At 35.9% G+C, this 12222-nt stretch overlaps 1 protein-coding gene across 20 annotated transcripts in view; it reads left to right on the top strand.

Moving 5' to 3' along the window:
• Positions 1–12222, top strand: part of NBEAL1 (neurobeachin like 1) — an 86127-nt gene that overhangs the window by 59523 nt on the left and 14382 nt on the right. For all 20 annotated transcript variants that reach the window (XR_012650452.1, XR_012650453.1, XR_012650454.1 and 17 more), the window contains 13 exons: positions 1264–1392; positions 2049–2354; positions 2460–2609; positions 3565–3722; positions 4426–4550; positions 5428–5554; positions 6690–6838; positions 7713–7846; positions 8775–8876; positions 10095–10190; positions 10301–10425; positions 11692–11832; positions 11928–12058. Coding sequence is in view for 17 of the 20 variants with exons in the window: in XM_075028265.1 (XP_074884366.1) it covers positions 1264–1392; positions 2049–2354; positions 2460–2609; positions 3565–3722; positions 4426–4550; positions 5428–5554; positions 6690–6838; positions 7713–7846; positions 8775–8876; positions 10095–10190; positions 10301–10425; positions 11692–11832; positions 11928–12058 (1873 nt within the window). In the remaining 3 variants the exon portion in view is untranslated. The remainder of the gene's footprint in view (positions 1–1263; positions 1393–2048; positions 2355–2459; positions 2610–3564; positions 3723–4425; positions 4551–5427; positions 5555–6689; positions 6839–7712; positions 7847–8774; positions 8877–10094; positions 10191–10300; positions 10426–11691; positions 11833–11927; positions 12059–12222) is intronic.

Below are 12222 nucleotides of genomic sequence, written 5' to 3'. Positions count from 1 at the left end.
GCTAAAAGGCAGAGGTATTTTATGGAAACCATCATTATATCATGATAAATCCTTTAAATAATTTTTTTTAAGGCTACTTTTTGGGGGGGCGGGGGGGAAAGTGTAATGTTAAGAGTCATCAACACAGTAATTCCTAAGCTGTTCTCCAAAATGCCTGCTTGTAAGTAAACATAGCTTAATCTTAAAGCTTTTAACTGTTTGTTTTTAAAGTCTCCTCTTGGTAAAAGCTTTGCCGTCTGTTGTGATCTAGCTTTTGTGAAATCTAATTAGAAATGAGATCTGAACTTCGGAACAGTGAGAGTTGTGCTTATTGCCAACTATGAATTCAACATAACCATACTTTCATAAATTATTTTCCACTGTGCCTGGGGAGAATTTAAAGCACCGTAATACTCTAGGCAGGACAGCTTTCAGTCTGCCACAGAAGCATTCATGTGATTCTGGAGCTTAACAAAAGAATGATTTTATATTTGAGTAATTTATTAGGGAATGTATCAAGGTATATTAGTTTTAAGCAAACATGTCTGGATAGTGAAATGTGCCATTTGCCTTCTGAATACCTACCTTTCACAAGGTTTGTATCACTTCTAGTATCAGAATACTGACAGAAAGGAGTACCTCCTAATTATTTATTTTTTTTAATTTATTTTTTAAAAGACATTAATAGTTGTTAGGAAGTTTCAAGCATTTCACTAAATCAGATATTCATGAAAGAAGCCTTGTTTTCCTTCTCAGGGCACTGTGCATATTGCTGTTGCTGGTAAATTATACTAGTGTTACACTTAAATAATTTAAAATACAAAGCAAAAGAATGAAATACAATCGTATATATACTGAACCCAGAAATTGCGAGTTGGTTTGGTATCTGTGCTATTAATAATTGTGTCTTTTCAGTCATAGTAATCTTGCTCTAACTTTTCTAAGGAGTCTCTAACTTTTCTAAGGAAGTGCCATTTATGGGAGTTAAATTTCAGGAAAAACATAAGCATATATACTATATGCTGGTTTGGGCTTTATTCAGGGGAGATATGTGTGTTAACATACTGGGCTAGATAGTTTGCGGTTTTTTTGGTTTTTTTTTTTGTAGTCAGGAATTGTGTCAAATTACTGGTTTAACTGCAGTGTTCTGGGATAATTTTCTGGGTTTGGGTAAGTTAGAAGTGTGAACTCAGCCACCTCTTCAGCTCTTTGAAATTATTGTGTCTCCAGCTGCAGTAGCTGTTGTTAATTTTATTTCATGCAAATCTTCTGTTTTTATAATAGCTCTTGGAAGAGCTAGTGACTCTGATGGATAGCCTGTCAGTCTGGTACTCTGCTGGCCTAGAAGCAATCAGACTTTCACAGGTGCAAGTCCAGTTGCTCCTTGGATTCATTGCACAAGATAACTTACAGGTTTGTTCCGAATTCCTGCAAGTGGTACTGTGTTTTAAGTGTATGTTTGATGTAACTGTTGTGGTTTACAGGGGAGCTGCTCATACCAGTGAGCAGGCTGATGGCAGTCCTTCATCCTTCTATAGGGAAGATGTTTTATTGGTTCTTACCATTTGCAAATTTACTTTAGAGTCCTACCAATATGCACCTTCTGAGCATGAGAAAGAGGTAGAGGGCAAGCTGTTTGAAGATGGGACTATGTAGGCACTAGTGGCAGTAAGATAGTGATTCTGATCATGATTTTTCATTTCTACCATAAAATACACTTATTAGCAGTTTCAGGTTTACATACATTAAGTGCACATGAACCTGGACTGTTCTGCAAATCAACATCTGGAACAAAGTTAGCAGAGCTGTGCCTGGAATATGAGCCCTTCAGTAAAGCCAGGATCCTTAGTATAGGTATGTGATTGTCTTAATGCAGCTGTTTGACTTTGGGGTTTTAGCTGACTCAGGTTTCGTCATCACAGGATAAGTGATCAGTGCCCGTGTTTGATGCTGTGTGCCTTCAGGCTACCTTGGATGCAGCCAGAATATGTACATACTCCTGTGCTAAAAAGCTAGGTGCTCAAAATTACTATTTTGAGGATTGCATTAATTTTTTGTTGTTTGTGTAGGTCTGTGCTATGGCAGCAGCCAAACTAAACACCCTCCTTCAGACCAAAGTAATTGAGAGCCAGTCTGAAGCATGCTACCTCTTGGGGAAGCTGGAAGGCATCTTGAGCAAATCAATTGAAGAGAAGACAGAAACTTACTCATTTTTGATTCCCCTTGTTCGGACATTGGTATCCAAGATTTATGAACTTCTCTTCATGAACCTGCATCTCCCTTCATTGCCTCCCACCAATGGTAGCCCATCTTTCTTTGAGGACTTTCAAGAATACTGCAGCTCTGAAGAGTGGCATATTTATATTGACAAATATGTAAGTAGTAGATTCTTCTTGTATCGTTTTCCTTCTCTTTTTAGCCATGAAAGCAGAGGAACTCATTCAGAAATTACATTGTGCTTTTTGTTTTGGTGGAACCAGATTATTCCAAATATGAAGCAATATGAAGAGAATTCATTCAGACATGATCATGAGCAGATGGCACTTTATTGGAAAGATTGTTATGAAGCATTTATGGTGAACATGCATAGGCGAGACCGGGAGAGAGGAGAAAGTAAGCTTAAATTTCAGGTAAGGTTTTGAGTGAGTGCAAGTTTCTCTTAGAAGAACTATCTCAGGAGTTGCCTTCTAAAAGATGGAGAAACTGAAATCCAGGATGATCCAATTCAAGTGCTTGCAGGCAGGTTGATTGTTTTAATGTTTTATGGGTGGTGTGACTATATACACTTGTAGGATATGCTTTTTAATTCTATTCTATTTAAGAGTTTATCTGTAAACAGTTATTTCAGGACAGTAGGCCTTCCTCATAATACAGCAACCTAGAGTTATGCTCAGCTATAAGCTGCATTTTCTTTTACTCTGATTTATGTTTTGAATTATTAAAACCTCTTCTCCATTTTGAAATGAGTCAGTGTGGTTTGGTTTTTTGTTTGATCGTTTTTTTTAACCCTACTTCAATATAGTGAAAACATTTGAAACAGTGAACAGTTCCTATTTAATGTGTGGAGAAATTGTTTCTGAGCTGAGCTTTCTGTATAAGGTCCAGACTCAGTTTAAGCATTAGAATTAACTAGTAATTGCAGCAAATATAGCTAAGTTACATTTCTCTTGTTTTCCCTTTGTCTTCTGAATAAGGATCCTTGTAGTAAGTCTTTTTTATTCAAGTAGCTAAAGAAAGAATACAATAATTCACATTATAGAATACCAGAATCTAAAGAAAAATCCTACCTATTATAATGGGATTTCCATTACTGACTACTTTTCTGATGATGAAAAATTGCTTTCATGTGGATTCAGCACTGATAATGCTTTCTTCACATCTGTAAGGTGAAGTTTGGCGCCATTTCTTCCAGTACTGAGCTTTTTAAAAATTCTCTTATAAGCATTACCTTAAATTTTCAGAAGTTTTTACTGCTAAACTTTTTTTGTTCCTTCTTAATTTATGAGAATTCTTGCAAGCTACAAAACTGTGTTTTCAAAGGTCAGAGTTATATTAGTGCTAGATTTTTTTTTAATGGTCTTTCAGGAGCATTTTGTGGAACCATTCAGCAGAAAGGCTCGGCAAGAAAATCTGCGGTACAACAGTATGCTAAAGCAACTTAATAGTCAACACACAGCTACCCTGAGACAGTGGAAAGCAGCGCAGCTTTACTTGCTCTCTGAACGTGGTCCTTGGTCTGAAATGTAAGAGTGAAGTTTTTAAATCAAACCGTATATGATACTTAAAAGGAATTTGCTCACATGACTGACTGTTTCACATGGTTAGAACTGTGTCAAATTGACTCTGATAACTATTCTTGAGATGCGAAGTTAATATTGAATGCATCTTTTGTAATGTTTTCTGCATTTAATTATCAAAATGCAGAGTTTGAAGTATAATGCAGAGCTGGTTACCTGGATATTAGATTTTCTTGCCAAGTGACAAATAAAAATTAGTTATCAATGAAGTGATTGCAAAAACTTTTTGCAAGATCCTATGGATTGGTTCTGTTGGAAAAGAGAGAATAGGATAGACTTGTCAGTAAAGACATCAAGTTTTTATGCATGAAGCTGATTTCAATTTAAAAGAATACATTTTGCCTCTCAGCTTTTGGGGAAGTTCTGGATGAAGATTTTTTTTTTTTGGTCTTTTAATTGTCATTAACTGAAAGTGTAAACAATTTGAAGTATTTCAGTAGAAAATAAAATAATGTTTACAAAGTGGTTTAGGATGATTAGAGCTGCAATATGAAATTTAGAATGAAAATGCAGTTTATTGCTTTTATGCTTTAAAATGTTCAGGTAGATGACCAGTATTTTTCTAAATATGTACTCTTTTGTAACCAGTTCATTCACGTAGGTCTTTACCTTCTTTTGACTGTTTTAATGAATATTCTTGTTTTCCTAGGAAACAGCATCCTATTCACTGGAAACTTTCAAATGTGGAAAATTTTTCACGTATGAGACTAAAACTAGTGCAGAATTACAACTTCAACTCTCATCAGGATGCTAGTGACCTGAGAGATAATTTAGGTGAACTTGTATTTGTATTTCACTTGGGATTCTTCAGTCTTTAGTGAAGAAAGATACACACTGTACTCTTTGTATTGAAGAATCAATGTATGGTAGATACTTAAATCTTGATTTTTCATTTCCTCTATAGTAAAATGTATAACATGAGTGGTGCTTTGACCTGAAACAGCATCTTCCTACTAAGTAGAATACATTTGCCTTTCTTCATTGAAATGTGTATTTTTGGGTTTTTTTTGCAAAAAGAAAAAAAAGAAAATTCAAGAACTCCTTTGTTTTAAAATAGGCAGTCACATAGCTTTCTTCCATAAGATTATTTTTTTTCAAGAAAAGGAAACAATGAGATCAGAGTAAGCAGAGAGTATTTGTTTAAAACTTGCTAGAGCTTATGGTTAAAATATGTAGATATGAAGCACTTTCTTTCAGAAGTGTGCCAAACAGCTGAGTTGGTGATATAAACTGTTTTTTAAGTTAGGTGTACTGGATATTAAGACTCAAACCAAAAAAATAACACTCCTATAAACCCAAGTAAGCAAAAAACCAAATGCAGTGTATTTCCATGAAATCTGGAATCAATTTAACAGTGTCTGGGCAGAACACTGCAAAATATTTTATTGGAAGCGTCCACATCAGAATTCAGTATAAAATTTTCTAAAGTGTTTATGTCTTCCCTTTATACTGTTATGATTTGACATGTATTTCAGTGTAGTTCAGGGAGCATTATTAGTGTTCTGCTTGCCTCCAAAAGTATTTAAGAAGTCTTGTTGCGTATTACTCAGTTAAAACCAACATTCAACAGTTGGAGATACACTCAGTAGTTTAGCTTCCCAAAAGTGTTGTAGCAAAAAATTTTCTGAGCTGAAATGTCTATTTATGATAGGTGTGCACCAGACGCAGCCCTCTAGTGAGTCTCTGCTTCTGGAGGTGGTGAAGCAGGTGAAAGTGAGTGACTTGGAAGATGATGTTCTAGAACTACCAGAAGAAGACACAGCAGCCAGTTCCAATTTGTAAGTACAGCAGAATAGAACAGTTGAAATTTGTTTCTGTGCTAGGAATAAGGAGTGATAAACAACTTCAGGAGTTGATTAGAATACAAAGCTTCCTTCTTTCTTTGTCTGGCCTTAACAACCCAATGCAGGGCTTTGTAGTAGTTCTGAACAGCAGAAAAGTTGCTGTTGCATTTATCATTGTCAACAAAGAGACGTAAAGACCCCTAGGGAAAAGAAGGCAGAGCAGATGTTTGTGAGGATTCGTTAGTGTTTCACTGCTCACAATTAGTCTGAAGCTGAAGCTACAGAATTGATGAGGCTTTTCTACTACATACATTGGCTATAATTCTCAAGAGGCAGTCTGCCCTGTAAGGGCATAGACCAGACTGGAACTGGCTCTTGTCTGTAGGTGCCTGGGCCATTCCCTATACCATCAGCTGCATAACACGGATGTTTGCTTGGTTGGCATTAATCTGCTAGAGAGTCCCCTGGGTTTGAGAGCATTCCAGAGAGAAGGCCTGCCATGCTTTTTCCATGTCTCTTGTATGACTTTAAAAAAAAAAAAGTGGGAGTGGCAGGACAGGGGGAGATAGCAAATGCTTCACTCTATTGACTGGACATGAGATGTTCTGTGTGCACCTATGCATGTCTGTGCTGTTGAAGTGCACTAGAGATGTGGCACTTCTTTGAGTGATACTGATGCATTTTCTTGTACCTTGAAGGTTATTAAATGCTTGATTATGATGTGTCATATCTATCAACTTCTGAGCAACCATTACTTCAAATACTTCTGAAGATAAATTTAGTGACATGAACCAGGACTCAGCTCTGCTCTGGGCCAGAGAATTTAAGCACCTAGCAATTAAATAAGAAAGGGGAGTGCAGCATCATGTTTTTATACTTCAAGTGAGGTCAAGTCCATTGTGCCAGAAACTGAAATATTAAGCCTGAAGAGTGATGCTATGAAATGATGTTTGGGAGTCTAGTCTGAAACATCCAAGACTGCTGATGGAAGTAGCTTCATATAATCATTTATGTTGTGCTTTTAATGCCATTCAGATTTGATTCCTTTTTTCTGAACTATACTCTTATCAAGAACCTAAGCAACTGTATAATCTACCTAACCCCATAACACTTAGCGGTATTTTTGTAGGGATGAGAAGGATGAGCAAAGCCAGAAAGAAAAGCTAATATTGTCTGAAGACTGTGAACTTATTACAGTAATTGATGTGATACCTGGCAGACTGGAGATCACTACCCAGCACATCTATTTCTTTGATGGCAGCATTGAAAAAGAGGAAGGTGAGCATGATCAGTATCTCTTTCTTTTTGGTGCAGTTCAGCATTCTGTTTTCAGTAAACTGAGTTTGATTTTTTTGTTTGTTTGTTTTTTTTGAGAATGACTGTCAAACTAGTTGTGAAGAGACAAGTTGCAGATCTTTACTTAAAATTAATATTGTACTTGGTGGTCAGTGGCTCGCTGATCCCTTCAGAATCAAGAATCTGGAACTGTACTTGCTGAGCTGTTAAATTGATTCACTGTTCTTAGTATTTCTTAAAAAAATGAACGTATTAAAAAATTAAGTTTTCTGACTAAAAAAATCATTACCTCTAATTTGCTGCTGAAATGGCACCTCCCTGACAAATAACATTTCACTCGTACATTGATTAAAAAGTATTAGTAAGTAATGATTAAAAAGTAGTAGTATGTAAACATTAATCATCTATATTAATTTAGTGAACTTCAATAAAATATACACAGTTGAGTATGAAAACAGTGAACTGAAATGTTTGACGAATAATGGTAAAATTTTGAAAAACAGTATATCAAGAAGTTGGCCTTTTGGGAATTCTAAACATAAACAGGCTCAAAAAGAAGATTTTAAGAAAGCAAAGGGGTTTGGTTCATATTTTTTGTCAGCATAATACATTTATAATATGTTCTTGATCAGAAAGCAAAACCAAATTCTACACTCCATCAGATATTTCCTACTGCCTCTTTCAGCAGAACAAGAGCTGAAGTTAATTATATTTTCCTAGCAAAATGGTTAATCAAGCCACATAAAAAGTTTGCCTTTCCTAGGAATAACTCTGGGGTGATTGGAAATGATATTGCATTACACCTATATGAAGTTTTTGATATATTCCAAGTCAATAATCAAAGCGCTCTCCCTAGGGGTAGGTTTTGATTTCAAATGGCACCTTTCTCAAATTCGAGAGATACATTTGCGTCGGTACAACCTGAGGAGGTCAGCTTTGGAGATCTTCCTTACAGATCAAACCAACTATTTCCTCAACTTCAATAAGGAGGTATGGATTTCCCAAATTTCCTTGATTCATGAAATTAGCACAAGTGTTTAGTTCACTGATCGTGTCTAATCTGAGCCTGGCATCTTTCGTAATACTGTAATACTAGTGGTAAAAGGTTTGCTAGATATAACCATTATGGGAAGGTAGACTGCAGTCTGTGAAAACCTCAGTCTGGTATCTAGAAACTGATTAATTATGAAAAGATGGATAAAACAAGATTCTTCTTTTTCCTGTCTCTCTCTGTTATGATACAGGACAATTATTCAACTAAAATTACATCAGTAGTAATCTAAATATCTTGAAGCCCACACATCTTTTTAAATATTCTGAGCAAATTAATTACAAAGTAAAGGAGACTTTCTATTTTACCACAACATTGGATGGAAATCATTGCTATTTCTATATTTCATGGTTTAGGATTAGTGAATTCTATTCCCCACACACACCCCCCCCCAGCCCCAGATAATGTCAGTGATCCATTGTATGTGGGACTAGCATAAATATCAGACCTTAGGGTGAGTTACATACTAGTATGTCAGTTTATGAATCGCTCCTATAAAATGTTGCATGTTTGGGGGTTTTTTTCCAAGTAAATAAATCTTTGCAGTAGTTTTTAGGCAAAATATTGGTGTAATTTTATGTGAACAGCAGCAGTATTTCCTAGAGGACTTCTGTGGCAATAACGATTTTCTGTAGCATCTACACACACACACACAAAAATCAATTCATAATATATCTTGCCTTTATATCCTGTAACTGAAGGATGTCATGTCCATCCGTGTCTAAACACTTTATGCAGCAAGAGATAGAAGTGTTAAAAAGTGTAACTGTGTTCCTTTTATTTGACATCTTAATTAGCAGAGAAGTTGTTTACTTGTCAGCTTCAATCTCCAGAATAATTTTTTTTTATTAATGCTGTTTTCAACAGGTACGAAACAAAGTATATAGTCGAATATTGTCACTGCGTTCTCCAAATATTTCTGGGACCAGATCTCCACAGGAACTTTTTAAAGCTTCAGGTTTGATGCAGGTATGAGACTTCAGCATAAATGGTCTAGAGCATTCCTCTGCTTCTTGAAGGAGTCCTGGAAGGTCCTGGACTACTGCTTTTACTTTTTTTTTCCCCAGTGTTTAGATGAAAACTGCCAAATTCTGTACCCTCAGTCTGGCCCCTGAACTTTCATATGCATATTTTTAGAATTGCTGTGTTTTGTGTTTACAGTCAATGAGGTAAATGGATAGAGCCAGGCTCTGTTGATGTGATTATGACAAGTGTTCCAACAAGAATGGAAAACATATAGCAGACTTGCTTCTGTTTTTAGTCCATGATCTTGAATGCACATTTTAGAACTTCTTTTACTACATGTGCAAGTAACTTTCCCTGCTATCTTTTCATGATGAGGCTTTCAACAAAGCCCATGTGAAGATTAAGCAGGAAATATGGTCTTAAGGGAATTAGTAATATTGGTATAAAAGGAAAATGTCAAAATGCCTGTATTACCGTAAACATGGATAAATTTTAAATGTAGTAAACATGTTTTTATCTTCCATCTTTTTATGCCACAATTATTGTTTTCTCTGAGGGAGGAAGCTTTACAAATGACTTTTAAAATATGAGAAGTACATTGTTTTTTCTTTGTTTCCCTAACGATAAAAGCTATCATGTTGTATATTTACGTAGAGAAAATATTGTCTGTAATAAAATGTCTCCGTCACACTACAGACAGATATTGAGCCCTTCTGAACACAGCTCTGTCTGTCTTTGGTTTAAAATATAATAGTGGAGCAAAGGCACAAGGACTATGTTAGTTTACAAATACCTGTACCGTTAACCAATGGGAGAACAATTTATAAATAAATTTTGACCTTAGAACTCTAGTGGATTTCAAAGTTCTGTTCCTGTTTTTCTCAGTACCTGTTTACCTGCCACCTTTTTGTTTCTTTCATTTCTGTTTTTCTTCTCCTTTTTTATTCTGAGGCTGCTAGTTGTCTGCTGCCCTGTATTTAAAACGGTACTGGCATCAATCAGGGACATGATTTCAATGAAACATAGGTAGCACAGTCACTGAGTCAAATGGAAAATAAACTTCTTTAGGAGAAATTCAATTTGGACTTTCATACCATTCTTATACTCTTCCACTTGGCAATACTATTCTCTGGCAGATAAATACTGACAAGACATGTAATTAGCAACAGTGGTATCTCTGATATAGTGACTTCCACTGTATCTTTTTTTTCTGTCCTTCAGAAATGGGTGAACAGAGAAATATCAAACTTTGACTACCTTATTCAGCTGAACACGATGGCAGGACGAACTTACAATGACCTTGCGCAATATCCTGTGGTAATTTAAAAAATTAATTTTAAAATTTTTGCCAAAGGTATGTATTTTTTCTATTTTGAAAGATGGATTTTTAATCTCCATTTGACTCTTTTTTTTTTTTCTTTTTTTAGTTCCCCTGGATTTTACGAGATTATACTTCAGAAGAACTGGACCTGAATAATCCTGCAGTCTTTAGGGATCTGTCCAAACCCATAGGGGTAGTAAATGAAAAGAATGCTAAGGCTGTGAAAGAAAAGTATGTATTTGAACACTCAGTTATATTTCTCTGTCTTTTCTGAGCCACCAGGCTAAATAACACATTTTAAAAATAAAGTTGTGACAGTGAAATTTTTAAAAGCTAGTTTTATAACTTCATAGATGCATTTACATCAAATCAAGGTTGTCGATTTGTTGTTCCTGCTGCATTCAGATTAGTTGGCTTATATGGCACCGAAAGGACAAAACTTACTGTTGTAAATTTTCAATTGTTTCTCAGATGCGGAGATAAAAAACTGAAAGCCTGTAGAAACACTTAATTTAGTGGCCCAGCAGCTTGAAGAGACATACTGTGTCCCATGTCTGCTTCCAGATAAGGAGTGTGAAATCATACTGATGAGTTGAGCTGCCTGTGCTGAGAGGTAGCATTGATCCTAAATCTATGCTTCTTGCTCTTTTTTTCAAGCATCGTTTATTATCTTTGAAATAAAATACAACTCAGTGACTTCTAGCAACTCCTCTGTAGGTAGGAATGACAAGTACTTACACCCACGCATCGGTGTAGCGATCCTTCCTTTTTTGCTGATGTGGGGAGTGTGCTATCATACCAGATTACACTCATCAGGCATCTTCCAAAACCAGCTTTCTTCTGAAAAATTGGAACATGGAGAATTTTCTTTGAAGGATTAGGCTCTATCCCTGACTATAATGAAATTGGTTCTCTAGCAGTGTGCTTAACTATAATTTCTCTTAGTGGCCTTGTGACACTGAGGAATATATTAGCCAGATGGTGGTATAGTACTGTAGAGTGAGTTTGCCAGTAGAAAAGGAAATGGGCATGAGTGTTAAATAAATCTCTTTTCTGCATCCTGACATAGTCACACACATGCTCTTTTTTTTTTTTTTTTTTTTTTTAAATCTTGCAGGAAGCTGTCACAAGTCCCTTCAATAATAAATACTCAGCTTAGTGATATGGCCTTTTTTGTCTGTTGTATAAAGTCATGCTAAATCAGACCTGTCTTGCCCTCTATCCAGTTTCTGATAGCTGATAGCAAATGCCTAGAGAAGAGCATAAGAACAGGTATGCAAAGGCTATATCCAGTGTACATTTCTATCTTTCAGCAGTCTTTTGCTTAGGGACTTTCTAAGTCTGAATTGGAATCCTCATATTTAATAGAACTCAATGTATTTTTCTCTTACAGGTTGCTGTGATCGTTTCTTTTGAATTCTTGCCTCCAATAAGTATAATCCACATGTAAATCAGCTGTAGTGCTCAGTTGTATTTATAAAGATTTATTTTTTTTAGATATGAGAATTTCGAGGATCCCCTTGGGATAATTGACAAATTTCACTATGGGACACATTACTCAAATGCTGCTGGTGTCATGCATTATCTCATTCGGGTAGAACCTTTCACAACACTTCATATCCAACTTCAAAGTGGCAGGTATGCAGTAAGCAAATAAGCAGCACTTTATTTTTCTTCCTTATCATTTTACTGAGGGAATGATCAAAGTCTAACCTGAGTTTTCTGATCCACAGATTCGACTGTGCTGACAGGCAGTTCCACTCTATTCCTGCTACCTGGCAGGCACTCATGGACAACCCCAATGATGTCAAGGAACTTATTCCAGAGTTCTTCTACTTCCCAGAGTTCCTGGAGAATCAAAATGGTGAACTGACTGCTCAGAATATTCTCATAGAAAACTGTTCTTCTATTGTTCAGAAAAGAATTGTTACAACCATTTGTGGATGCTGTGGAATACTTCTTATTTAAGCTTTATTGTGTGCTTGTAGAAGTTACTTTAATCATCATGCTGCCTTCAAACTGTTTAAT

Source organism: Buteo buteo, chromosome 5 (assembly GCF_964188355.1).
Source record: "Buteo buteo chromosome 5, bButBut1.hap1.1, whole genome shotgun sequence".
NCBI classification, from domain to species: domain Eukaryota; kingdom Metazoa; phylum Chordata; class Aves; order Accipitriformes; family Accipitridae; genus Buteo; species Buteo buteo.
The sequence above is the reverse complement of the archived record's forward strand: the minus strand, read 5'-3'. Positions and strand labels throughout refer to the sequence as shown.